At 48.4% G+C, this 21,042-nt stretch overlaps 9 protein-coding genes and 1 non-coding gene across 10 annotated transcripts; 5 read left to right on the forward strand and 5 right to left on the reverse strand.

Moving 5' to 3' along the window:
* Positions 1-1,112: 1,112 nt before the first annotated feature.
* FOIG_00432 (ATP-binding cassette, subfamily G (WHITE), member 2) lies at positions 1,113-5,990 on the forward strand. The gene is made up of 4 exons (XM_031196569.1): positions 1,113-1,396; positions 1,458-1,570; positions 1,625-1,915; positions 1,966-5,990. The coding sequence occupies exons 1-4, from the start codon at positions 1,242-1,244 to the stop codon at positions 4,638-4,640; spliced, it is 3,234 nt and encodes a 1,077-aa protein (XP_031072336.1). The 5' UTR covers positions 1,113-1,241; the 3' UTR covers positions 4,641-5,990.
* Positions 4,730-5,990, reverse strand: FOIG_00433 (uncharacterized protein). Its single transcript, XM_031196570.1, has one exon. It carries the CDS (start codon positions 5,862-5,864, stop codon positions 4,956-4,958), a length of 909 nt encoding a protein of 302 aa, XP_031072337.1. The 5' UTR covers positions 5,865-5,990; the 3' UTR covers positions 4,730-4,955.
* A 58-nt stretch (positions 5,991-6,048) lies between these two features.
* FOIG_00434 (uncharacterized protein) lies at positions 6,049-8,730 on the forward strand. The gene is made up of 2 exons (XM_031196571.1): positions 6,049-7,042; positions 7,388-8,730. Exons 1-2 carry the CDS (start codon positions 6,203-6,205, stop codon positions 8,405-8,407), a joined length of 1,860 nt encoding a protein of 619 aa, XP_031072338.1. The 5' UTR covers positions 6,049-6,202; the 3' UTR covers positions 8,408-8,730.
* A 109-nt stretch (positions 8,731-8,839) lies between these two features.
* Positions 8,840-8,911, reverse strand: FOIG_00435. Its single transcript has one exon. It is a non-coding gene; the product is annotated as a tRNA-Thr (tRNA).
* A 271-nt stretch (positions 8,912-9,182) lies between these two features.
* Positions 9,183-10,650, reverse strand: FOIG_00436 (uncharacterized protein). The gene is made up of 2 exons (XM_031196572.1): positions 10,346-10,650; positions 9,183-10,279 (listed from the first exon to the last, which is right to left on the reverse strand). Exons 1-2 carry the CDS (start codon positions 10,596-10,598, stop codon positions 9,567-9,569), a joined length of 966 nt encoding a protein of 321 aa, XP_031072339.1. The 5' UTR covers positions 10,599-10,650; the 3' UTR covers positions 9,183-9,566.
* A 1,388-nt stretch (positions 10,651-12,038) lies between these two features.
* Positions 12,039-12,321, forward strand: FOIG_00437 (uncharacterized protein; the record flags this gene model as incomplete). Its single annotated transcript, XM_031196573.1, has 2 exons — positions 12,039-12,194; positions 12,253-12,321. 2 exons carry the CDS (start codon positions 12,039-12,041, stop codon positions 12,319-12,321), a joined length of 225 nt encoding a protein of 74 aa, XP_031072340.1.
* A 144-nt stretch (positions 12,322-12,465) lies between these two features.
* Positions 12,466-13,437, forward strand: FOIG_00438 (uncharacterized protein; the record flags this gene model as incomplete). Its single annotated transcript, XM_031196574.1, has 1 exon — positions 12,466-13,437. The coding sequence occupies one exon, from the start codon at positions 12,466-12,468 to the stop codon at positions 13,435-13,437; it is 972 nt and encodes a 323-aa protein (XP_031072341.1).
* A 464-nt stretch (positions 13,438-13,901) lies between these two features.
* On the forward strand, positions 13,902-16,379 carry FOIG_00439 (uncharacterized protein). The gene is made up of 2 exons (XM_031196575.1): positions 13,902-14,186; positions 14,241-16,379. Exons 1-2 carry the CDS (start codon positions 14,030-14,032, stop codon positions 14,651-14,653), a joined length of 570 nt encoding a protein of 189 aa, XP_031072342.1. The 5' UTR covers positions 13,902-14,029; the 3' UTR covers positions 14,654-16,379.
* On the reverse strand, positions 13,926-16,083 carry FOIG_00440 (oxidoreductase). Its single transcript, XM_031196576.1, has 3 exons — positions 15,642-16,083; positions 15,200-15,590; positions 13,926-15,151 (listed from the first exon to the last, which is right to left on the reverse strand). The coding sequence occupies exons 1-3, from the start codon at positions 15,898-15,900 to the stop codon at positions 14,854-14,856; spliced, it is 948 nt and encodes a 315-aa protein (XP_031072343.1). The 5' UTR covers positions 15,901-16,083; the 3' UTR covers positions 13,926-14,853.
* A 1,180-nt stretch (positions 16,380-17,559) lies between the features above and the next one.
* On the reverse strand, positions 17,560-20,320 carry FOIG_00441 (uncharacterized protein). The gene is made up of 2 exons (XM_031196577.1): positions 18,167-20,320; positions 17,560-18,105 (listed from the first exon to the last, which is right to left on the reverse strand). Exon 1 carries the CDS (start codon positions 20,060-20,062, stop codon positions 18,269-18,271), a length of 1,794 nt encoding a protein of 597 aa, XP_031072344.1. The 5' UTR covers positions 20,063-20,320; the 3' UTR covers positions 17,560-18,105; positions 18,167-18,268.
* Positions 20,321-21,042: the final 722 nt, after the last annotated feature.

A 21,042-nucleotide genomic window follows, 5' to 3' on the forward strand; every position in this document is an offset into this window, starting at 1 on the left:
AGAACGACAGGGGTAAAATCTGGGGATAGCACCGCTAATATAACCTCTAGGTAGCTTCCACCATATCACGGGTATCATTCACATTTGGATACCAGGTCAAGTATCGTTGTAAGCCATCTTATCATCCTCGTGCGATATCTTCAGGTCTCTCAATTCAAGTTGGTTAGAAGGTTTGTATGGCGAAAGCATCCGTGAGTAGCGTTTTCAAGCGACCAGTATCAAAGGTCGTGGTTTATAAGGCGTCATGAGACAGTTCGATATTCGCTACGACATTTCATGTTTCAAGTCGACTGTTGGTCTATATATATTTATAGTGAGGTCAATCGAGCACTGCATGTTACATAGCCATATCGATGTAACAGTGTCAGCATGAATGTCCATGATATGTCGTCAATCCCGTCTAAGGCGGAAGAGTAGTTTGGCGACCTGGCGTAGTATTGGCACTACTATATGCATAATAACTGCGATCCGGGATCCGGGATACGAATATTAATTGTTCTGCCGCTGTACGGTGTCTAGTCTATAAGACAAAATGAGTTAGAAATAAAATACATTATGAAAAAAAGAATAAGCCTAGGGTGGTGAGATTTGTTGAGGGAGTAGGTGTAATCACAAGACGTGCTAAACGTTCATAAGCTGGAAAATTTAAAGACGACAAGACCTACGACCACTAGTAATTAGTAGATAATACGTTCACATTTTCGGCTCAGTGTTGGTCGATGGTGAATCATGGACATCTACTAATGTATAGTCATGAGCACAATTTGAGCTCAAGACAGCTAGACTTATCATCAGCTCGGTTTAGTGACGTCAGACCTCTATCTGAAACGCCAATGCGTGTCAGCGCATGAAATACCCTCATGACATCTGTATTTTCGTTCCATACGTGCATAGGAGGCTTGTCATCAGGGATATTTGATACGTGGGCAAGATAATTATTTCCATTGGCCGATTCCGGCTCAAGAAGTGAAGTTGTCATGCCCTCCATACGCTGGTTTCGACAGCCTGATAGCTCTATCGGGCCATGAGACCCATATTTAGCGGCTATGCCAGCCACTCATAATTTACCCTTCGGCCAGCTGCACGTCTCCAGTACCTGCCTAAATGGAACGCGGGGCGCCACTCTTCGGTGAAACAGCTTATCCCGGTCGCGCTCATAAGCGTCGGTTGTTCAACAAACCAGCCTCCAACATCAACATTGTTCTATCACCAGACTGCATCGTATTCCCATCGCTGCAGTTATGGCTCCTTCTTCTCTGAGGAGCCTCCTATTGGGAGCTGTGGCTCTTTGGCCTGGTCTGGTCATGGCTTCCCATAACTCAACTTACTCTCAGGCCGACCAACTACGGGCACAGCTAGCTCTCATGGGTGATCGACCAGATGGCTGTCCTCCTTGGTGCGTCAATGCGATTCCGAATCTCCACGAATTTACATTGCCCATACTGATATATCTATAGCTTCAACTGTCTCCTTCCCGCACATACATGTGCTCAATACGCTGGTTGTAATGAGTTCAACGGAAAATGCGCCTGTCCTGAGGGATTTGGCGGTGATGACTGCCTCGAGCCACGTGCGACCTCCTCCCGTTATCATCAGATAAAACTCGACTGACTATCTCTATTAGTGTGCGGCTCACTTCCCAAGGGAAAGGACCGCCCAATGCGATCTGGTGCATCATGCGATTGCGACGAGGGCTGGACTGGCATCAATTGCAACGTCTGTACTGACAATAAAGCCTGCAACGCACTCATGGAAACCGGCGAAGGCGGTGTCTGTTACCAGAATGGTGAGGTTGTGAACCACAACTATCAGATCTGCGATGTCACCAACGAGAAGATCACGTCTTTACTCGGCAAGCAGCGTCCAGAAGTCACATTCACCTGCAAACAAGAGGATCAGACTTGCGATTTCCAATGTGTGTTCAAACCCTCCTCATTCGCGCACGCTGCTAACCTTTATGCGAAGTTTGGGTAGATGCTATCGAATCCTTCTACTGCCATCTCTCCGAATGCGATTCGAGTGCCGATTGGGAGGAAGAGAAGAACACAACTTCCTACAAATGCAATAAGATCAGCTGCAGCTGTATTCCCGATCGAATGCTTTGCGGAAAAGATGGATCCATCGATCTCACAGACTTCCTTGACCAATCTATTCAAGGTCCAGGACGATTCGAATGTACTCAGAAGCATGGCGGTACTCACGACTGTGCTTTCAGAGAACCCGAGATGGACGCCTTGATTCTAGCCCTAATTGGAGACTCCAGCATTCTTCTTAGCTGCCACGCTGGTGAATGTCTCTACGAGACAGAGGTTCCAGGATATAAGCGACCCGTCAAGAAGATCAACACACCTCTTATTGCCGGCGTGATTGCGGGCTGCTCTCTCTTCTTGGTTGCTGTCATTATCTTGACATGGTATCTGTCAAGGCGCAAGTTGAGCTATGGGGCTATCCGCTTGGAGGACTCGGACGACGAGAGTACGAAACTGATGACCGACCACAAACCCGCTTCACTCTACTTTGACGATGTTGCGTACACTTTGAATGGTAAACAGATTCTTACTGGAATCCGTGGTATTTGCAAGCCCGGAGAGGTCACCGCCATTATGGGTGCGTCTGGAGCAGGAAAGACAACATTCCTCGATATTCTCGCACGAAAGAACAAGCGTGGACATGTTCATGGCAACTTTTACGTCAACGGCGAGAAGGTCAACGATAATGATTACAAGAATGTTGTTGGGTTTGTTGATCAGGAGGATACCATGCTCCCTACCCTTACCGTTCATGAGACCATTCTCAACAGTGCTCTACTTCGACTTCCTCGCGATATGGGCCGTGCTGCCAAAGAACAACGTGTGGTTGAGGTTGAGAAGGAACTCGGCATTCATCATATTCGCGATTCCCTGATCGGTTCTGAAGAGGGCAAGGGGCGTGGTATCTCGGGCGGTGAGAAGCGACGTGTAGGAATTGCTTGCGAACTGGTTACCAGCCCTTCGATTCTCTTCCTCGATGAACCGACCAGTGGTCTCGATGCCTACAATGCGTACAATGTGGTTGAGTGTCTCGTCACTCTGGCGAAGACATACAAACGAACCGTCATTTTCACAATTCATCAACCTCGATCCAACATTGTGGCACTCTTTGACAGACTCGTGCTGTTAGCACAGGGACGTACCGTTTACTCTGGTCCTTTCAACCAATGTCAAAGTTATTTCGACGGAATCGGCTACGAATGCCCCCCTGGTTTCAATATTGCTGATTATCTTGTTGACCTTACCATGCATGCCGGCAGCACTCAATCTGTTGATAATGGCACTGTCGGCCTTGACAATAACAGTGTTGGGCCAAGCAGCACCCGTGCTATCAAGTCTGTGGCAAGCATATCAGGCACTACTTCGGGAGACGACGACGCCAGCTCGAGCCGACCTCAGAATCGACGTAGAGACTCGGTCAAGGTTCGCCAGGATCGCGAGCTCTTCACACGCAGAAAGACGGTTGACACTGCAGCCTCCTCAGATGCTGGAGGTGAAGACAACGGTGCCTATCGCCTTCATCAAAACCCTGTCGACTCTACTACCGCAACCCTTCTTGAAGACCCCCATGACTTGCCTCCAGCAGCAGCCACTGGTACGGACCTCGACATTATGACACGTGCATTCATCCACTCGGAAATTGCTTCCTCAACACAGGATGAGATCCAACGAGCCATTCGCATCGCGCAAGATGCCAATGGCTCCAACGCAAATGGCTACACTGTTGAGGGACCCAATGTTCATGTCAGTGCTGTTGGAAAGGGCTATGCCCGAGTTGGCTACTTACGTCAGTTCATCATTCTGTCTCAGAGGACTTGGAAGAACTTGTATCGAAACCCGATGTTGATGCTTACCCATTTCGCTATCGCCATCGTGCTCGCCGTTTTTTCAGGATATCTCTTCTATGGTCTCACGGACGACATCCCCGGCTTCCAGAACCGACTTGGTCTCTTCTTCTTCCTGCTCGCTTTGTTCGGTTTCAGCACACTCACAAGTCTTAACGTATTCGCCACCGAACGACTTCTTTTTGTTCGCGAACGTGCCAACGGTTACTATGCGCCAGCCACTTATTTTGCGGCCAAGGTACTGTTCGACATAATCCCTCTTCGAATCGTCCCCCCTATCCTTATGGGTTCCATAATCTATCCTATGACTGGCTTGGTGGCCGATTCAACGCACTTCTTCAACTTTATATTGGTGCTGGTACTCTTCAACATGGCTGCTGCGGCTGTTTGTCTCTTTATTGGAATTGTTTGCAAGGATGGCGGTGTCGCGAACTTGATTGGCAGCTTGGTCATGCTTTTTAGTCTTCTTTTCGCTGGCTTCCTCCTGAACCACGATGCCACTCCTAAGGGTGCTCTTTGGCTCCAGACGCTGTCGATTTTCCACTACGGCTTCGAGTCGCTTATTGTCAATGAGGTTCTTCAACTTACCCTCGTGGACAGCAAGTACGGACTGGATATCACGGTGCCTGGCGCGGCCATCCTCAGCTCCTTTGGATTCAACAATAATGCCATGTGGCCTGACATCAGGAATTTGGGTATTTTTGCTGCCGTCTTCATCATCTTGTCTTACGCTGCTATGCATTTCTTGCTCGTCGAAAGACGATAAATCAGCATAGAGGGATTGGTCATTGTGTAAGGCCTTAAAGTTAAGGAGAACGATGTAAGTGTCATTGCTTGCGGTGATAATATACATAAGATGTATGTCAGGCATACGTGAGTCATACTGGGCGTTTGGATGGGGGCACGTTCTCGTTCTTTCATGGGTTATTGTATCAAGTCTCACAATATATGTAGAATCGCATTTTAAAGTACATTTTGAATGCACACATGAGTCCGTGGTAGGCCGCTTGAAGACGTGATATTTGTCAGAGTTACAGTAATACATGAATACAAGTTGTTTTTACAAGCCAAAGGGCATGATCTATTCCATCTTTCCACCAGTGAACTCCTCGGCAATTCTCTTCTGTCGCTTGACGGAGCGGTCGTACTCGGTTTCGTAAAAGTCCATAATCTTGGTGGATACTCCTGTTGTGGTTTCCAACATGTTGCCAATCGATGTTGGCTTGCCCCAGACGTCCCATGTGTTCTGGGCTGAACCATATCGGCCGATGTCGAATCCTTGCTTGTGGAAGAAGTCTTCGGCAAATATGGTCTCAATCTCTTCCTTGAGCTCACTCTCATTGACAATGAAGTTGGAGGCATTGATGTAGAGCTCCATCAACGCATCGCGGCGAGCCTCGCGCTTAGCTTCCTCAATAGCCTTTACCTTGACGCGGCTTCTCTGGGCATGAATGAAGCGGCCAGGGTCAGGGTATGTCTTGGTGTCCAAAACTGCCTTCAGCACTGTGCTACGGGTGAGGCGATCGTCCTCTCGCTCGGGGGCCTTAACAGCCCGGTGGTTCTCGAGAAACTTGTGGCTCACACGCTCGTTCTGAACAGCATCACGACGGTTCCTTCGTACCCAAAGTTCCTTCAAACCAGTTTCCAGGTTCTGCCGACGGGAATTGGCCATTGTTTGCTTCCATTCTTGTGTTTCGTTCTTGGGTTTTTGCTTGTGGGCCGGCTTAGGAACGGTTTGCTTGATGTAATCGGCTCGAATCTTGCGGTCACCCTCCATACGAGGGAAGATCTCTCGAGGTACGGGGAGGTGACCTCTGACCCGGGGAAGCTTCTTCTCTTCGGACTGGGGTGGTGTAGGCAAGCGGATGTATGAGGGAGACTCGGGAGGGACTTGTTCGAGAGCAGGAGCCGAAGTGGAAAAGGCTCTTGCGGCCACGAGGAACTGACGAGCAGCCGCCCTCGGGCATGAAGTTGTGAGGCTAAAAGGCATTTTGAGAAGAGCCTCGGCCAGGTTGAGCACTGAGGAACTCGAGTTATATCGCAATTGACGCCGTTCCCCCCGTCGTCAAATCGGCTTCTGCAGAATCAATCACCTGCCTGAGAAAATCGACGTCGGATCAAATTTGCGGATTATCTGGTTCCGCGTGCGAGACCCCTGGCATTTTACCGCCCCGCCACCAACCACCGTAGGAGGTTAGTGGGGCTCTTCTCCTACTAAGAAAAAAAAAGTTCTGGAGGAATAAATTTCTGGATTGTTCATCCTCTTCCTCTCTCTTTGTCTTTCTTTGTCGCCAGTATCCTCGACCAAGTTCCGCCATTTTTTTCGCCATGGGTACTGGAAAGAAGGAGGCCACCCGGCGTGAGCGCCAGGGTAAAGGTGGTGATGGTCTCAACAATGTCAGAACTAAGGGAGAGAACTTCTATCGCGATGCGAAGAAGGTCAAGCACCTTAACATGTACAAGGAGGGCAAGGCGCAGAGAAACGCCGAGGGAAAGATTGTCAAGGCTGCCTCCTTTCAGTCGCGCGACATTCCTAACGCCCGCATCGAGCCGAACCGCAAGTGGTTTACCAACACCCGAGTCGTCTCCCAAGACACCCTCAACGCCTTCCGTGAGGCTATGGATGAGAAGGCCCGCGACCCCTACCAAGTTCTTCTCAAGTCAAACAAGCTGCCCATGAGCCTTATCAGAGATGGAAAGGACACTGAGAACGGTATCAAGCAGCACAAGGCCAAGATGACCGTCGAGACCTCTCCCTTCGCTGAGGTCTTCGGTCCTAAGGCGCAACGCAAGCGAGTCAAGCTTGGTGTTAGCAGCCTGGATGACCTTGCTGGTGACACCGAGAAGAGCATGGATACCTACCGTGAGCGGCTGGAACAACAGAAGCTTCTCAGCGGCACATCTGGTGATCCCGAGACTCTTGGAGACACTGATAAGCCTCTCACCATGTCGATTGAGCCTGTTTTCGACAAGGGTCAGAGCAAGCGAATCTGGAACGAGCTTTACAAGGTCATCGATTCTTCAGATGTGGTTATCCACGTTCTCGATGCCCGAGATCCCGTTGGAACAAGATGTCTCAGCGTCGAGAAGTATCTCAAGGAAGAAGCCCCTCACAAGCACTTGATCTTTGTTCTGAACAAGTGTGACTTGGTCCCTACCAGTGTAGCAGTAAGTTTTTCTTCTTTCTTCATGTCTTCATCTCCCTCCTCCTATACCCCAATGTTCTTTGTCAGGATTTGTCCCTTTATGTACCATGGGACCTGTCTGTTATAACATTGGGAGAATAACCGCCAGTCTCGACTGTCGTCAACGTCTTGTTGTTCGGCTGATGTGTGCCGTTTTGGTTACCATTATGAGACAGGCCAAGTGTCCGATTGAGTTGAAGTCTGCCTATGCCATTAACCAATTACGGGGCATCGATTGCATACTTCTTAGTGATGACACAAACATCTTGCCGCCCGCAATTTATGTTCTTTATCTTTATAACTTTGTTCGAATGCTAATTCGATGCAGGCTGGATGGGTTCGGAGTCTCTCTAAAGAGTACCCTACTCTTGCTTTCCACGCTAGCATTACGAACTCTTTCGGAAAGGGTTCTCTCATTCAGTTACTTCGACAATTCTCTTCCCTCCATTCTGATCGAAAACAAATCTCTGTTGGACTGATCGGTGGACCCAATACCGGAAAGTCCTCCATCATCAACACTCTCCTCAAGAAGAAGGTCTGCACTGTCGCTCCTATCCCAGGAGAGACTAAGGTCTGGCAATATGTCAGCCTGATGAAGCGGATTTACCTAATCGACTGTCCTGGTATTGTTCCTCCATCAAGCACTGATTCACCCACCGACTTGGTTCTTCGAGGTGTCGTGCGCGTGGAGAAGGTCGAGCACCCAGAACAGTATATCCAGCCTCTGCTGAACCGGGTCAAGCAGCACCACATGGAGAAGACATACGAGCTTAAGGGATGGACAAACTCTACTGAGTTTCTTGAGCTCCTGGCCCGGAAGGCTGGACGTCTTCTCCGTGGAGGTGAGCCTGATTTGGATGGTGTAGCAAAGATGATTCTCAATGATTTCATGCGAGGCAAGATTCCATGGTTCACACCTGCGCCAAAAACTGAGGGTGAAGCGGACGGTAAGGTTGGAAACCGTGAAGGTAGACTTGGAGAGATGCCTCGAAAGCGAAAGCAGGAAGAGACTGTTGAAGATGAAGATGCTTCTGCCGAAGCCCAGCTTCAACGAGAGGCTGAAGCCGCTGAGAAGGCCGAGCAGGAGAGCCCTGATGGTTCCGATGAAGAATCAGAGTTTGAAGGCTTCGGCAGTGACACTGAGGAAGCACGATCAAGAAAGCCTTCGTTTGGTGCTACTGTGGATGGTGAAGATAGTGATGGTGAGAGCGCCGACGATGACGTGATATCTATCGGTGGCTCTGAAGTAGATGAAGAACAAGAGGAGGAGGCACCTACACCTGCAGCTAAGCAGAGTAAAGGAAAGAAGACAAAAGGCGGTTCTCCAAACAAGAAAAGGAGGACATGATCGGCCTGGAGTCGATCAAGTTATAGTCTTTATCTTCATTCGAGGTACCTGCTTGCGCATCCTCAACCAAACCCTTAATGATACCCACGTTAATACTTGCACACCCTGAATTTCGCTCTTGAAGTGACATGACCTCTTTCTCAACTCAGACAAGCAGAATGACTGTTGGCTTTGTCTCCAATGCCGCTGAGCTATGTCCTTTGTCTTCAGCTTAGGGTAAGTTTAATTAGTTTCTAGTTATTGATTATAATGCCACATCTGCAGAATGCTAGCTATAATATATAACTAAGACTCTGCAGTTCTTGATATAAGTCTTTTAATGCCTGCTACTTATTTAAAGACCGACCTAAGATACATTATTAGGCAAACTAGTATTTAATAATCTAAAAATCAGAATACAAGGCATAGAAAAGGGTGAGAAGGCAAAAAGATTGCCTCCGCACAGGATTGAACTATGGACCTTTGCATTACAAGTGCAACGCTCTACCACTGAGCTACAAAGGCAATTAGTAATCAGCGTGCTCAAAAACAATCAATATGAAGCCAAGGTTGCCTCAAGATCTCCTCCCACCCTCACTTGTTCCAGCTTGTGTCTCTTACAACAACTCCAGTAGTCTCACTAACAAACATGTAGTATCATTATGTTTCATAAACCAGGAGACAAACGTAATTAGTCTCTCGATAAAACCTGATATATTAGTCACTCTTGCAATGAATGCTTCCGTATCCATCTTGTTACACTTGTACTGTGAAAAGAGTAACAAATATGTCAAGCTGAAATATGACATTGGAAATCTCTCGTAGATACTGTTTTTTTGGGCGTCGCCGTTCTAATTGGAGATGCTGATGCTGTATGTAATAACTATCGCCCAATTGATCCCCAAAATTCCAAATATGCACTGATAAATGGTGTAAAGACAACCCTGCCTTTTGCGGAACAGAAACGAACAGAAACAAGGTAACGGTAAACATTACAACATATCCGCTTCATTTGAACCCAACGCTGAGAGCTATCTCAGCTCTGAAATAGACATCTGAAGCTACCATAGTATAACGGTGTGGTTCAAGCTTGGGCACGTGGGACCAGCAAAAGGCAATTCCACAGCTCTGGTACGTATGTATTCAATCAACCTCACTCGACCTATGCGTGCACACTGCGCTATCGCGTCTTCTGGCCGAGTGTATCGCCAAGTATCATCCATGCATCCTCGACATATTGCGGTATATCAACATGGACGATAGAGCCTTTGCCTCGCGGCCCGTATCCATTCTGGTCGTCTCTCATTCGTGGAATTTCGCCAACAAGTAGAGACATAAGTCGTTCCATACCCCAAAGACCGTTGGCTTGGTTGTTGTAAAACTCTGCAATCTCATACCGCAAGTAGGAACTGAGACCGCCCACTTGGTTTTGAGCTATAGAGTCTTGAACCGCCACCCTGGGCACGAAGGTTGGCCAGCCGGCAAACACAGGAGTATCGTCCATCTTATCAGAATAAACTTGCTCAAAGGCAGCAACTGTACGCCGGCACATGGTGGGATCTTGAGCGACGACAATAGAATATGGTGATGTGTATCCATGCTGGTCTAATACCTTTCTCGTGAACACTGCATTTAGTGCACAATTTGTTGAGGCATCCTCGATCAAAATAGTGAGCTTTTGTGTTGGGTGCTTTCCGGCGGTTATGAGGCTGCCCTTTTCAACTTCAAGGTGAAAGAATTGCTCGACAATGGTCTGGAAGACCCGAGCCTCTGGTTGTCCCTGAACTTGGCCAGTAATGCTATTGTACTTGGGATGTCGAGCTACAGCATCATATAGCAATTGGGTCGAGTGCCCGATGCCACCGGTGATGACCAGAACAACCGGTTCATCTGCTACGGCAGAATCAGTCACTTGTTGGATCGATAATGTTCATCTTTGTCCCCGCCATGAAAACCTACCCATTGCCTCGACCAATTTCACCACCGATGATATGACTGTATCTACAATGGATAATATTGCAGAGCCGCACAAAACAACTACCGCCACAGAAACCGGGCTTGTTTTGACATTCAGCTGCTTCTTGGTCGCCGATGAGCGGAAGAGGGCGCGGTGCAGATCTGACAGAGTGCAGACTTGCTCGTGAGCAACAAATTCCGAGATGATGTTTGCAGCGTCAGCCGCTTTTGAGACTTTATCTGGGAATATATCCATTGCATTTGATCGAAAATTTATTGGTCAGAGTCACGCGAGACAGGTGTCGACCTCAGTAATTAGTACAGAGAGGTTTATAGGATTCGGCGTGAGCAAATGTTGACGAAGCGGAGTATCCGGAAACGGAAAATCCGGTTGGCGATGGTAACAATTCGCAGCGTGAAGTCTCCTCATGTTTTGATATCGAGGAAAACTTTAGTTTGATGCCCAATCTAATAATGGTCTCGTAACTGAGTTTTGTTTCGTGTATAATCGAGTTGTTGGGCATATCATGTATCGAATCCCAAGTTCAAGTTCTTACAAGCACACGATATCCATAATGAGCTGAGCCATAGGAATTTTGAGAATCAGGAAGGATTGAATAGCATGGATAGTTTTATTTGCACCTCGAGTGTTTATCTGTGCACCAGAACCGTGTTCATAGAATAAATTGAGAGTTACTGCCTCATTTCTCCGTGTTCAGGTCACCAAGAACACTTGCTTGTACCATCACATGGAGATGTCAGTGAGTATTGATAATGAAAGAGCTGAGAAAGTATCTCGCAGGTTTTGCTAGATGAAGATGTAGTGGCGAAAGAGACTCGATGCGGGCTTATTTCTTCGCGAAGGGACTTGAGACTTGATCCTGCTCTCTTCTATTACAGACCAAGTATTGATGAGTTCTTTCATCCAAGAAGCCGTTCAATTGTTCGGAACTCTCTCCTTATAGAACACGATAGGCAAACATCAGCACTGTTCAGTCGATCGCAAGATATGGAACAAAGCCTGGCCAGCGATTCAGAAACACCAAGAGAATTAGATGATTCTAATAGCTTTTTAAGTTCAAGAATTAAAAGGGGGCAGACTGTTATTTCCAGTGTTGAAATAAGCGCTACTCTAATGTTGACAGTATGTTCAACTTCTTAACGAACATTACTGAACTTAGGAAAAAACCACCTACAGGAGTAAACTCCTTGTTATAGTCATGGCTCAGGTGAATCTTACCCCACAACCTCTTCTCAACATCAGTATCTGAACTTCTGCGTTGCATCACCCGAAGGAACAAGACGCGCTAAAAATACCTTCGAGGTAAAGTTCAGTCGCGAGTTTGCTAGGCATAGACGGAGGCCACTGCGTGCCTTACATCCATGCCTCGCAGTGGCAGCTGAAACGGCTGCCACTGCGAGCTCAGGATCTCTGCCAGTGACATTTGTCACTCAACGCATCGTTTAACAACGGAATAGCAGAGCAAGGTAAGTAAACAACAATGTTCCCCCACTTCGGACACATTAATCTTGTCGCCTCTCTCCGTACTCCTCTTCGTTTGTTCACCTTTCATCCTCTTGTTCTGGTTGTGGGTATCGTGTCAAGAACATCAACACCAACTTTAATTTTCTTCACCTATCACCTATCAGCCACCACCTCCCTAGAGAAGCCTCACGCGTAGCAGACGAACTTAAAATGAATGGTATCTCCGCACCTGGAGAGCCTCAGGTGGTGCGCAACGGCCTACAATCACCTCCTATCAACACCTCGAAAGACATGGCAAGCCGCCTCGCATCCAAACCCCACGATGCCCAACCCAACTATGATGTTATGTCAACTGGATCGAATATGGTATGTATTTTACAGTGGTAATCGCTTCTGCGAAAAGAGACACTTACCATACCTCTAGAAGGCGAGCGGAAACCTGATCGATGCAACTGACGATTTGGCCAACATCGGAGACAATAATGCTTCTTAGGGTTCGTTTACCTCCATGGCTATAGCTCTGCCTTGCACCGGAATTCAACGCTAACAAGTACCAATAGTAGGAGCATACAGCCCGTCCTCACAAGGTACTATCCAAGACTGCATCACTGTGGCTCCCCGTCATCCTAAGGCGCCGATGGCGCGAGGGAGCTCATCCGCTGCTCTTCGGCGAGGTGAGGACGGTCCGAAATACGATCTCACAACACTTGCGAATCCTATCCGACCAACTAGTGGACTTCATGTCCCGATGTTTAATCTGGAACAGGTTTATGACATCTTCAATGACACCCCTTGGGGAAATCAACAAAGCGACGCAGTGGGGGAGCAGAATCCCACCGAGCGTCGCCAAAACAACAAAACTGCTCAGTCTAGAGCCTCGAAACAAACAAAGAGAAACCCCCTTGGACCTCGAGCTGGCTCGGGAGTCTCCAAGACACCCCGTCTGCACAAGCAGCCTGGCACGCAACCCAAGCGATCTAAGAATCTTCAGGGGAAGAACCCAATCGATGTCGTTGCTAGAGGAGCCTCCTCAACCCCCAGCAGCCCAAGCGACCCGGCCCCTTACTACGAAGTTGCTCGCGCTCCCAATCTCAGCAGACCTATTCCTGACTTTGACCCAACTTTGATTTCTACTTGTCCTAAGCCGCTATCGCCTTCAGAGATGTTAGATGGAGAAAAATACTTCCTCTATCAGATGGCCACGGCTCGTCATCTGGCCTTCAACGGAGTTTCGGGCCCATACCAGATTGGCCACTGCTTGTGCGACGTCCATAAGGCAACCGGGAATCTAGTCAAGTTTGCACGTGCCTGCACCGCTCCAAATGGCGAAAGATATTGGCGCCATCTCATGACAAATGCGTCTATAAAGGCTCAAGATGGGTCCAGAATGGCAGGCAAGCCAGTTGCACTCTCAAATGGAGCCCTGGTTTGGATGGCAGACGAGGAGGGCAAGATTATAGCTCCTGAATGGACATTCAACGAGCCCCAATTCTTGCCTGGATCCTCGGACGACCAAGAAATGGGACAGTATCCGAAGCAAGCTCAGCAGGGGACCAACCCAATCCATCCTGGACTCAAGACTACTAGCAAAGATCCTTTTTGGTGGTGAAGGACACAATATCGTTACCAAGTTGCATGGACGGAGCGAAGAGCGTCCCAAGAGAATGTTCGTGCACATGCCTGGAAATGGACACATTCAAGCTTGGCCTTGTGCTTGAGTCTCTTCAGTCTTTGTGTTCATAAGACAAATCTCATACGGAGTAGGAGTAAAGAACTGTGTTTGGATTGTTTTGACCCGGAGGGTCTTGGTTAATACGTTGATGCATGGTCGAAACTCGTTGTTAGTTGATCTCTGGAGTTGGACTTACTCGATTTTGAGTTTTGATGAAATTCTACCAGGTCATGTTAAGTAGCAATTCCTAGAATTGGAAGCAGGAATGTGTTTCTATCATTACTAGTTAATAATAATGCTAATTGTCAATGAATAAGTGGTAGTTGTCAAAACAAGTGGCTATGATTGATGATTACGGAAGAATTGCGCACCGACCTCAATAGCATCATCGAAAAAAAGATGCCCACCCTGACGTCTGTCTGTCAATTGACGCCACTTTTGCTCTATACTTCCCCGCCAACGCGCAGTCTTTGTAAATTGTCAACTCTTTTTGTTCACATTTTGCGTCTATCCATTACTGTCAGACAAAATGGGCTCTTCGTCTTCGAAAGTCGCTAAAGGCGCAGCGCGAAAGTATCCTGCTCGAGCTCCTGGAGCTGCTGTCCCGCAAGCAGTAGCCCGTCAACCAAGGGCAGAGGCACCCAAACCAAAGTCAAAAACCTTGGGGAACAGTGCCAAAGACGACGGTAGATCGATTGGAACTTATCATGTCTACTGCAACATCTAACTCGTATGTGTAGCTGTTCGCGCTGACGCTATGGACCCCGACTTCCCAACCGGCGACTTCTCACGCCGTCTACACCAGATGGGAATTGCTGACTCGAACCCTACATATTCTCCTTCGTCTACAGCCGCGACCCCTCTCGGACCTTCAGCTCCTCCAGGACCTAGCTTTGCACCGAGTCGAAGCAACCCAACCCTCGTAGCGCTCTCAGCTCGAGATCGACTACAAGACGAAGCGGAGGAAGATTTCGCAAACATGGGACGCGAGGGCCGACGATTCCTCGATATGAGGACGTTGGTGGATGCTATGAAGTTCCGCGATCGAGGGATACCCGAGAAGGAGATTGAGTCAAGATTAAGGATACAACCTGGGCTGTTGAGCAAACTTGGACAGGAGAAGACCTTTTCGCATGTGACAAGTCCGAACTGAGGGCAAGGAACGAGGGAATAGATGGAAAGTCGTCACGATATCCGCAAGGAACGATGTGACAAGTATATTACGATTGTACAATATCATGTTTCTCCTCACTCAAGAGATAGCAACAAACGATACCCGAGAACATACCTCCAAGGCCCAGGTTGCTGCGACTGAATTGCTTTGGCCCAGAACCTACGTTCTGCAACATGGCTCTACCACGCAGCATGGCCACCATCCATGCGAAGGTCAGCACCCGTCATGAAGCTACTCGCATCACTCAAAAGAAAGACAGCAGCACCGCGATACTCTTCTGGGGTGCTTAGACGGCCGAGCATGTTCTCTTTGGGCCACCTCTCGCGACGACCAGGATAGTCGTTGAAGAGATTTTGAAGCATCTGGGTTAGAATGTAGCCAGGAGAGAGGGTATTGACGCGGATGCCGTGTTCTCCCCATTCCATTGCAAGATTACGGGCAAGCTGTACGACTGCAGCTTTGGAGGGGTTATAAACGCTGATAAAGTGTTAGTAGCTGAACATCATGATCCGAAGTCGTACTTACGGCGCGAGCATGCCCTTGTTGGCGATGGTTGCGCTCATACTGGCAATCATGACAATACTACCAGGCTGTTTAAGACGAATCATCTGACGAGCAGCTGCTTGGGCAGTCATGAAAGCCCCGGTGAAGTTGATGCTCATCATTCGTTCGGTTTCTTCCATCGAGTAGTCAATTGCTGGTGTTTCGTGGTTGATACCCGCAGCAGCGATGAGACCATCTAGACGACCTGCGCCATTGGCGATATCTTCGAAGATGCGATTGAGATCTGGGACATCTCTTACATCGACTTGATGGTAATGAAGTGAGGTACCAAGTTTACGCGCTCGGTCTGAGACTTGTGAGAAGTTGGACTTTGGATCCTCAACTGGCGAGGGCAGTCTATCAACAGCGTGGACTATTATACTCAGAATTTAGCAATTGATATACTCTTAATGGTCTCTCTCACCAGTAGCTCCGGCTTCAATAAGAGCTTCAATCTGAACAAGACCTAAACCTCTCGCGCCTCCCGACACGACAATGGCTTTGTCTTTGAGGCTGAACTCTGGTAGAAGATGAGGCTGACCCAGTGCCGCATTGTGTTGAGGAGGAGTGCAGTGAAAGGCACGAATAGCTACTGGGACATATCTCGTTGTTGGGCGAGGAAAAGCTTGTCTCTGGAGAGGCTGACGAGCCAGTGTTCGAAGGATGGGAGAGAACTTGTTCATTGTGGAAGCTTATGAGGCTGGCGATACCACAGATGCTTACATATATTCTAGGACAGACTACGTTCAGTGGTAGCTCGGGGTGCTTTTGTACCAAAGTCAATGGCAGCCATTAATTACATGCGATGGCCACGAGGGGAATGCTCAGTACGGATAGATTCTAGTTGCATCAGTGGCGGTTCTTCGTCACCTTTACCGCACTCCGGAAGAACAAGTCACGGGGGATCTTTATGCCCCAGAATGGGAATCATCATCAATTCAGACATTGTCGAGGGTGTGTATGAAGAGAATGTGCCTCGGTCTTGCAGAATGAAGTCGATGACAGGCCAAGCTTTCCTATCCCCGGAGCCACTAGGACGTTATTGATGATCCCGGTGAGGCTCGGGTTTCCTTGCAGAGTTAAATCAGGTCCTGGCTGAGCGAGGATCACCGTCAGCCATTTGACTCCCTACCTCCCTGGCTTACTTACACTTGATCTCCAGCTGTGTGTCAAGGTTTAGGTGCAAGTTTGATGAGCATTTACTCTAACATGAATGTCTCCCTCGGGGCATTGGCTGTCCTATGGCTCCAGGATAGCAGAAGTCAAAAGAGAGATCATTGCTGAGGATGCAAGTTACAGCATTTCGGGTGATGGTTGCGTTAACGTGGGGAATCGGGCGGAGTCACCTCCGGATCTGCACCCCGCCCCCAGCTTTTGAGCTTCTCTATGAACAACTCTCCAGCTGCATCTCAGCTCTTGAACTCAATTAGTCCTCCCGCAGTAGCTTTGGATCTGGCATGGAGTGGAATGCTAACTTTGGTGATGGTGGTGCGTTCATTTGCTAAGACTGCGAAGATCTCAGGTTGGTGTTCTCTCGACAATCATGACACAGACTGTTGATGCATGGACTTTCAGCTCTGGCCATCGAATGAACGAGAGTCAATCTGAGGCCTTGTACCCTCCAGATCGCCTGGATATGCGCTGGTCACGGCCGGCCTCTATATGGATACCGGTGCTGCACCGCGTCACGAGGTATCGTTGAAAAGAGGAATCCCGTAGAACGAGGCCCTCTTCGTTTCGCTTCCTCGGTGTGGATTGCACCGAGGCAGATATCAATACTGTGATTTGCCTTGCACAAAATAGATCTACACAAGGTTCATTAGTTTGTGACGAAAATCTTGGTTATTCCATCATCGATGATACATAACGTGGACATATCTAGAAACACAACTAACATATCAGTATTATCTCAACAAAGAGGGACAAATCTGATCGAGATTTCGATCCCGGTAGACACTCAATTGGTATTTCTCAAAACAAGCCGGAAACAACTAGCGCAGATGATATTGGTTGTCGAAGGTAGTGCCAATGGTTCTTGCGTGGAACAATATGTACATACTTGGAGGAGCATATGATGGAAAGTGAGTGGGATAGAACGCCCCCGCGTGCTGGCTCTATCAATTAATACTTGTTCCTAAATTGCCGAAAAGAGTTTCTTGCATTTGGGAACGAGACCTTGTGGACAATGCTCGGGATGCCAGCTGGCGTAACTACTTGATTGCCTAATATGGGAACCCGAAATCTTCATGATGCGACTATAAGCATTGTACATCGACTTCGATCACAAATCCCCAAGATTAGACAGAAAGTCTGCAAGCATCTGACTCCTTGGATTTGAAGTAGTGGCCATGCATGAAGGTTACCTGGCTTAAATTTGTCGTACACGTGAGCCACAGAATCCAGCAATGGCCCATCATGACTCCCATGCGCAGTATCCTAGAGCTCTGAAGCCAGCTGATCTGCCGCTGGATGTATTCCTGAAGAAGTCCAAATTAATACCGAGATTGGCTTTTCCTAGACCTTGCATCAGGTTCCCATCTATGGACGACCGCCTGTTCTGACAGAGACCCAATATTGTACCTACCAATGCACGCCATGATAGCTGACTGGGGAACAAGGACCATCTGCGAGTTAATGCACTTTATATTACCAGGAACTGAGAACATTTGAGGCCTAGATACGGTAAGCTTTTACAGCAGGACATGGATCGTCAACGAAGCAAAGGAGTGACCGGCATCTGAATTATCATGAGAACTGCCAACAATCTGAGTTAAATCATAAAATCAAGAGGATGCATTAACGCCTTTTTCCAAACCTCCAAGCATGGCAGTATGCTGTTTTTGCGTCGCCTCGGTTCGCGTGTCCTCTGTCACGACCTCCAATGAGGCCTTCGTCAGCCGTCAACAAAATGCTCAAAAACGGAAACATATGAACGAGATAGCCTCTAACCACATGTATGACTCCCAAAACCTTTAGCGTTAGCCTTTTGAAGTTGCCTTGCACCAGTCTTATGCCTTGTTTCATTTCCACCGCAGATGGGGTTGCCGTCTTCTAAGCACTGTCGATCCACTGGTAAACAGTGACCAACGTGGTGTAGACCATGGCGATGAAGCCAACAACCATGACAACAATGTCAATGACCTTGGCCCTGGTTGTCTGAGCAGCTCCCTTGTAGTGCAAGTACGCTGGGTAGATGTAGACCAAGGGAACACAGGCAAAGCTGCCAATCAACGCCACAAACTTATCCAAGTCACTGGCACCAACTATACTGATACCCACGCATACGCCTACAAGAAGGGTTCTGAGAGCATTCTTCTTCCACTTGATCGCAGCACTCTTCTTGCCAGTTGCACGCTCACCAAAAACTGAGGTCTCGATGATACGGGCAGCTGGGAAAAGCTGGACAGGATCTCCAGCGAGAACGGCAATCGAATACAGGAACTGGACTGCGTTGACAAGAGGAGAATCCTGAGGAAAGTTGGAAATGACTTGAATCTTGGTGTCCTCGCCAAAAGTCGCATAGCAGAGTGCTCCCACAGAGGTGAAGATGATCGTGATGATAAACATGACCAAGTAAAGGAGGTTAGGGAAGTGCTCGGGTCTCTTCATGCTTGACTGAATGGGCAGAATAAGTCCAATTCCTTCAAAAGTGAAGATACCTGAGCCAATGGTCAAAGTGAAATCTCTTGGGTTGAACAGCTTCACAGTCGAGTCCATGCCACGGTGAGAAAGGGCCGCAATGTCGTAGTACCAGATGTACACAATTCCAATCAAGATAAAGACATCAGCGAGAAGGGCGGCGGGTCCAAGTTTTGAGATGTTTCGGATCAGGGCAAGAGGAACAAGGGCGACCAACTGCAAAGCAATCAAACTGGGTACATTGAACATGAACTCGCGGTGGTTGGCGGTCACGGCGTCAAGAAATGCATAGAGGTTCTCAGCTGTAAAGATGAGACCAGCGCATACAAACCCAAGCTGGGAGATGGCAATCGAAGCGAGAACCAGACTTCTGAATCGAGGTCCAACAATGGCTTCACCTAGTTCTCCATAACCGCCTCCGTAAATCTGTCGGCAGTCAAGAAGCAGACGGAAACATCCGCAGTTGACAAGGGACAATACAATGAGGGTGATTGACGAGAACAGGATGCCACCGTTGCGGAACGCCTTAGGCAAGAACATGATTCCAGTTCCGATGAAAGCCTTGATGAGGGTGAAAAACGTCTTTGTGGTTGTAGCGTCGCCCGTCTTGCGCATTCGTTTAGTGCTTCGTCTTCTGCCAAGGAGAGGTCGAAGTTCAGGTGGCTGTTCCACGTCGCCGTCTTCTCGATCGTCAATGGCAGACTCGTCCTCGCTATCGGCATCTTCGAGATCTTCGCCGGCAAAGCTTCCATATAGATCGAGGAAATCGACAAAGTTCTTGGCGACAATTGTGTAGCCACTCATGCGTCTCTGTCGGGCACGGCGTTGAAGGTGGTATCGTCGAAAGCCGCCGGGCTCTCGCTGTTCGGAGTGGCTCAATTCGTCTTCGGCAGCGAGGGGGGGAGGTGTGTGATGGGAAAAGGTGGCAGCGCGGCGGAGGGAGTTGGCTCGAGCCTTGATCTTGAACATGTCGCGATGCATGTCGCCTCCTTGCAAAAGGAGCGAAGATTCGACGGGGTCTCCTGTAGTGTCGTTGTTGTCATTGCTGGCAGACCCCGAAGCGGAAGGGTTGGCTGGACCAAAGGCAACGTCGGGCTCGGCGGAGTAGCCATCTGGGAGATGCCTGTCGAGGATGGCAGCTTTTCGCTTGCTCGTCTCGCTGCCCAAGCTACTGGGTGTTCCGTCGAAATTGGCGAACTCAGCCATGATTGTGGGTTGTCAAGAGGAGTTTTACAGTCGTGACGTAGCTCCTGCAGAGCTTTATGGCGGTGCTGCAGAAAGGTAAACAGTGAATGGCAGAAGACGGAGTCTTAAAATGATCAATCACGAGTAGTCTTCAGCTGTGTTAGCCGTCACTGCAAGCGTCAACAGACATCCGCTGGCGAGGAGAAAGGAAATTGTATAGTTTCAAGGAAAACATTGAAGACGGCGAACAATCAAGTGCCTCCAGGTTAGGTCGTTCGGTTGTTGTATGACAATCGGGGCCGGTGAATGTCTCTCCCGGTACGCCAAGCTCCTTGAGGCTTGGGTCAGTGGGGTCAGCGATCCACGTGCATCAAGAAAGCGCAAGTAGTCGATACCTTTTCAGCCCCATCTCCCAAAACGAAACTCTGCTATCTGCTAGGTACAGCACAAAGTAAAAGTTACTTGGCTCGATCGCTTCCATCGGGAGCTTGATGCAACCACCTGAACACCACGCTCGACATTCAACCTGCCTGATTTGACATCACCGAAACTTCCAGAGACTACCAAGACTGAATCCTTCAGTTTCCTCGTCTCCAGAGCGAGGCAATGTGCAACATCAATAGTAAGAACCGTAGCAATAAGATATTGTAGCATTCCAAGGTTGCACCAAGCACACACATATGTGTTTATTAATAACTTGTTTTCTTTACTGCTATTCCAATTTGACTTAATCAAGCGATGCTTTTATTGCTCATCAAGCAACAGAAATGCACGGATATTGTCGGCCTCAAAGACTTGACCTCGATGACAATCGGATGTTCTGAATGGCTTGCGGCAGAATACAAGCTTTCAAGAATCCGGCAGTTCATCCATCTACTTCTGATGTTCTACCTCGTTCAAAGCAGTGTCGAATTGGACAAGTACCATACCCCAATGGACAGTTAAGCCCAGCACCTACGAGTTTACCGAAGAAAAGCCGGCCGAGTATGGCAAATTTTCTC

The sequence above is a fragment of the Fusarium odoratissimum genome (genome assembly GCF_000260195.1).
Source record: "Fusarium odoratissimum NRRL 54006 unplaced genomic scaffold supercont1.1, whole genome shotgun sequence".
NCBI lineage: Eukaryota > Fungi > Ascomycota > Sordariomycetes > Hypocreales > Nectriaceae > Fusarium > Fusarium odoratissimum.

Coding starts and splice junctions, on each gene's coding strand:
- FOIG_00432 (XM_031196569.1), top strand. CDS start 1,242: ATGGCTCCTTCTTCTCTGAGGAGCCTCCTATTGGGAGCTGTGGCTCTT. Junction 1,397..1,457: donor CCAGATGGCTGTCCTCCTTG/GTGCGTCAATGC, acceptor ATATATCTATAG/CTTCAACTGTCTCCTTCCCG. Junction 1,571..1,624: donor TGATGACTGCCTCGAGCCAC/GTGCGACCTCCT, acceptor TATCTCTATTAG/TGTGCGGCTCACTTCCCAAG.
- FOIG_00433 (XM_031196570.1), bottom strand. CDS start 5,864: ATGCCTTTTAGCCTCACAACTTCATGCCCGAGGGCGGCTGCTCGTCAG.
- FOIG_00434 (XM_031196571.1), top strand. CDS start 6,203: ATGGGTACTGGAAAGAAGGAGGCCACCCGGCGTGAGCGCCAGGGTAAA. Junction 7,043..7,387: donor TGGTCCCTACCAGTGTAGCA/GTAAGTTTTTCT, acceptor AATTCGATGCAG/GCTGGATGGGTTCGGAGTCT.
- FOIG_00436 (XM_031196572.1), bottom strand. CDS start 10,598: ATGGATATATTCCCAGATAAAGTCTCAAAAGCGGCTGACGCTGCAAAC. Junction 10,280..10,345: donor GAAATTGGTCGAGGCAATGG/GTAGGTTTTCAT, acceptor ATTCTGCCGTAG/CAGATGAACCGGTTGTTCTG.
- FOIG_00439 (XM_031196575.1), top strand. CDS start 14,030: ATGGGCTCTTCGTCTTCGAAAGTCGCTAAAGGCGCAGCGCGAAAGTAT. Junction 14,187..14,240: donor GAACAGTGCCAAAGACGACG/GTAGATCGATTG, acceptor TCGTATGTGTAG/CTGTTCGCGCTGACGCTATG.
- FOIG_00440 (XM_031196576.1), bottom strand. CDS start 15,900: ATGAACAAGTTCTCTCCCATCCTTCGAACACTGGCTCGTCAGCCTCTC. Junction 15,591..15,641: donor TATTGAAGCCGGAGCTACTG/GTGAGAGAGACC, acceptor TGAGTATAATAG/TCCACGCTGTTGATAGACTG. Junction 15,152..15,199: donor AACAAGGGCATGCTCGCGCC/GTAAGTACGACT, acceptor ACACTTTATCAG/CGTTTATAACCCCTCCAAAG.
- FOIG_00441 (XM_031196577.1), bottom strand. CDS start 20,062: ATGGCTGAGTTCGCCAATTTCGACGGAACACCCAGTAGCTTGGGCAGC.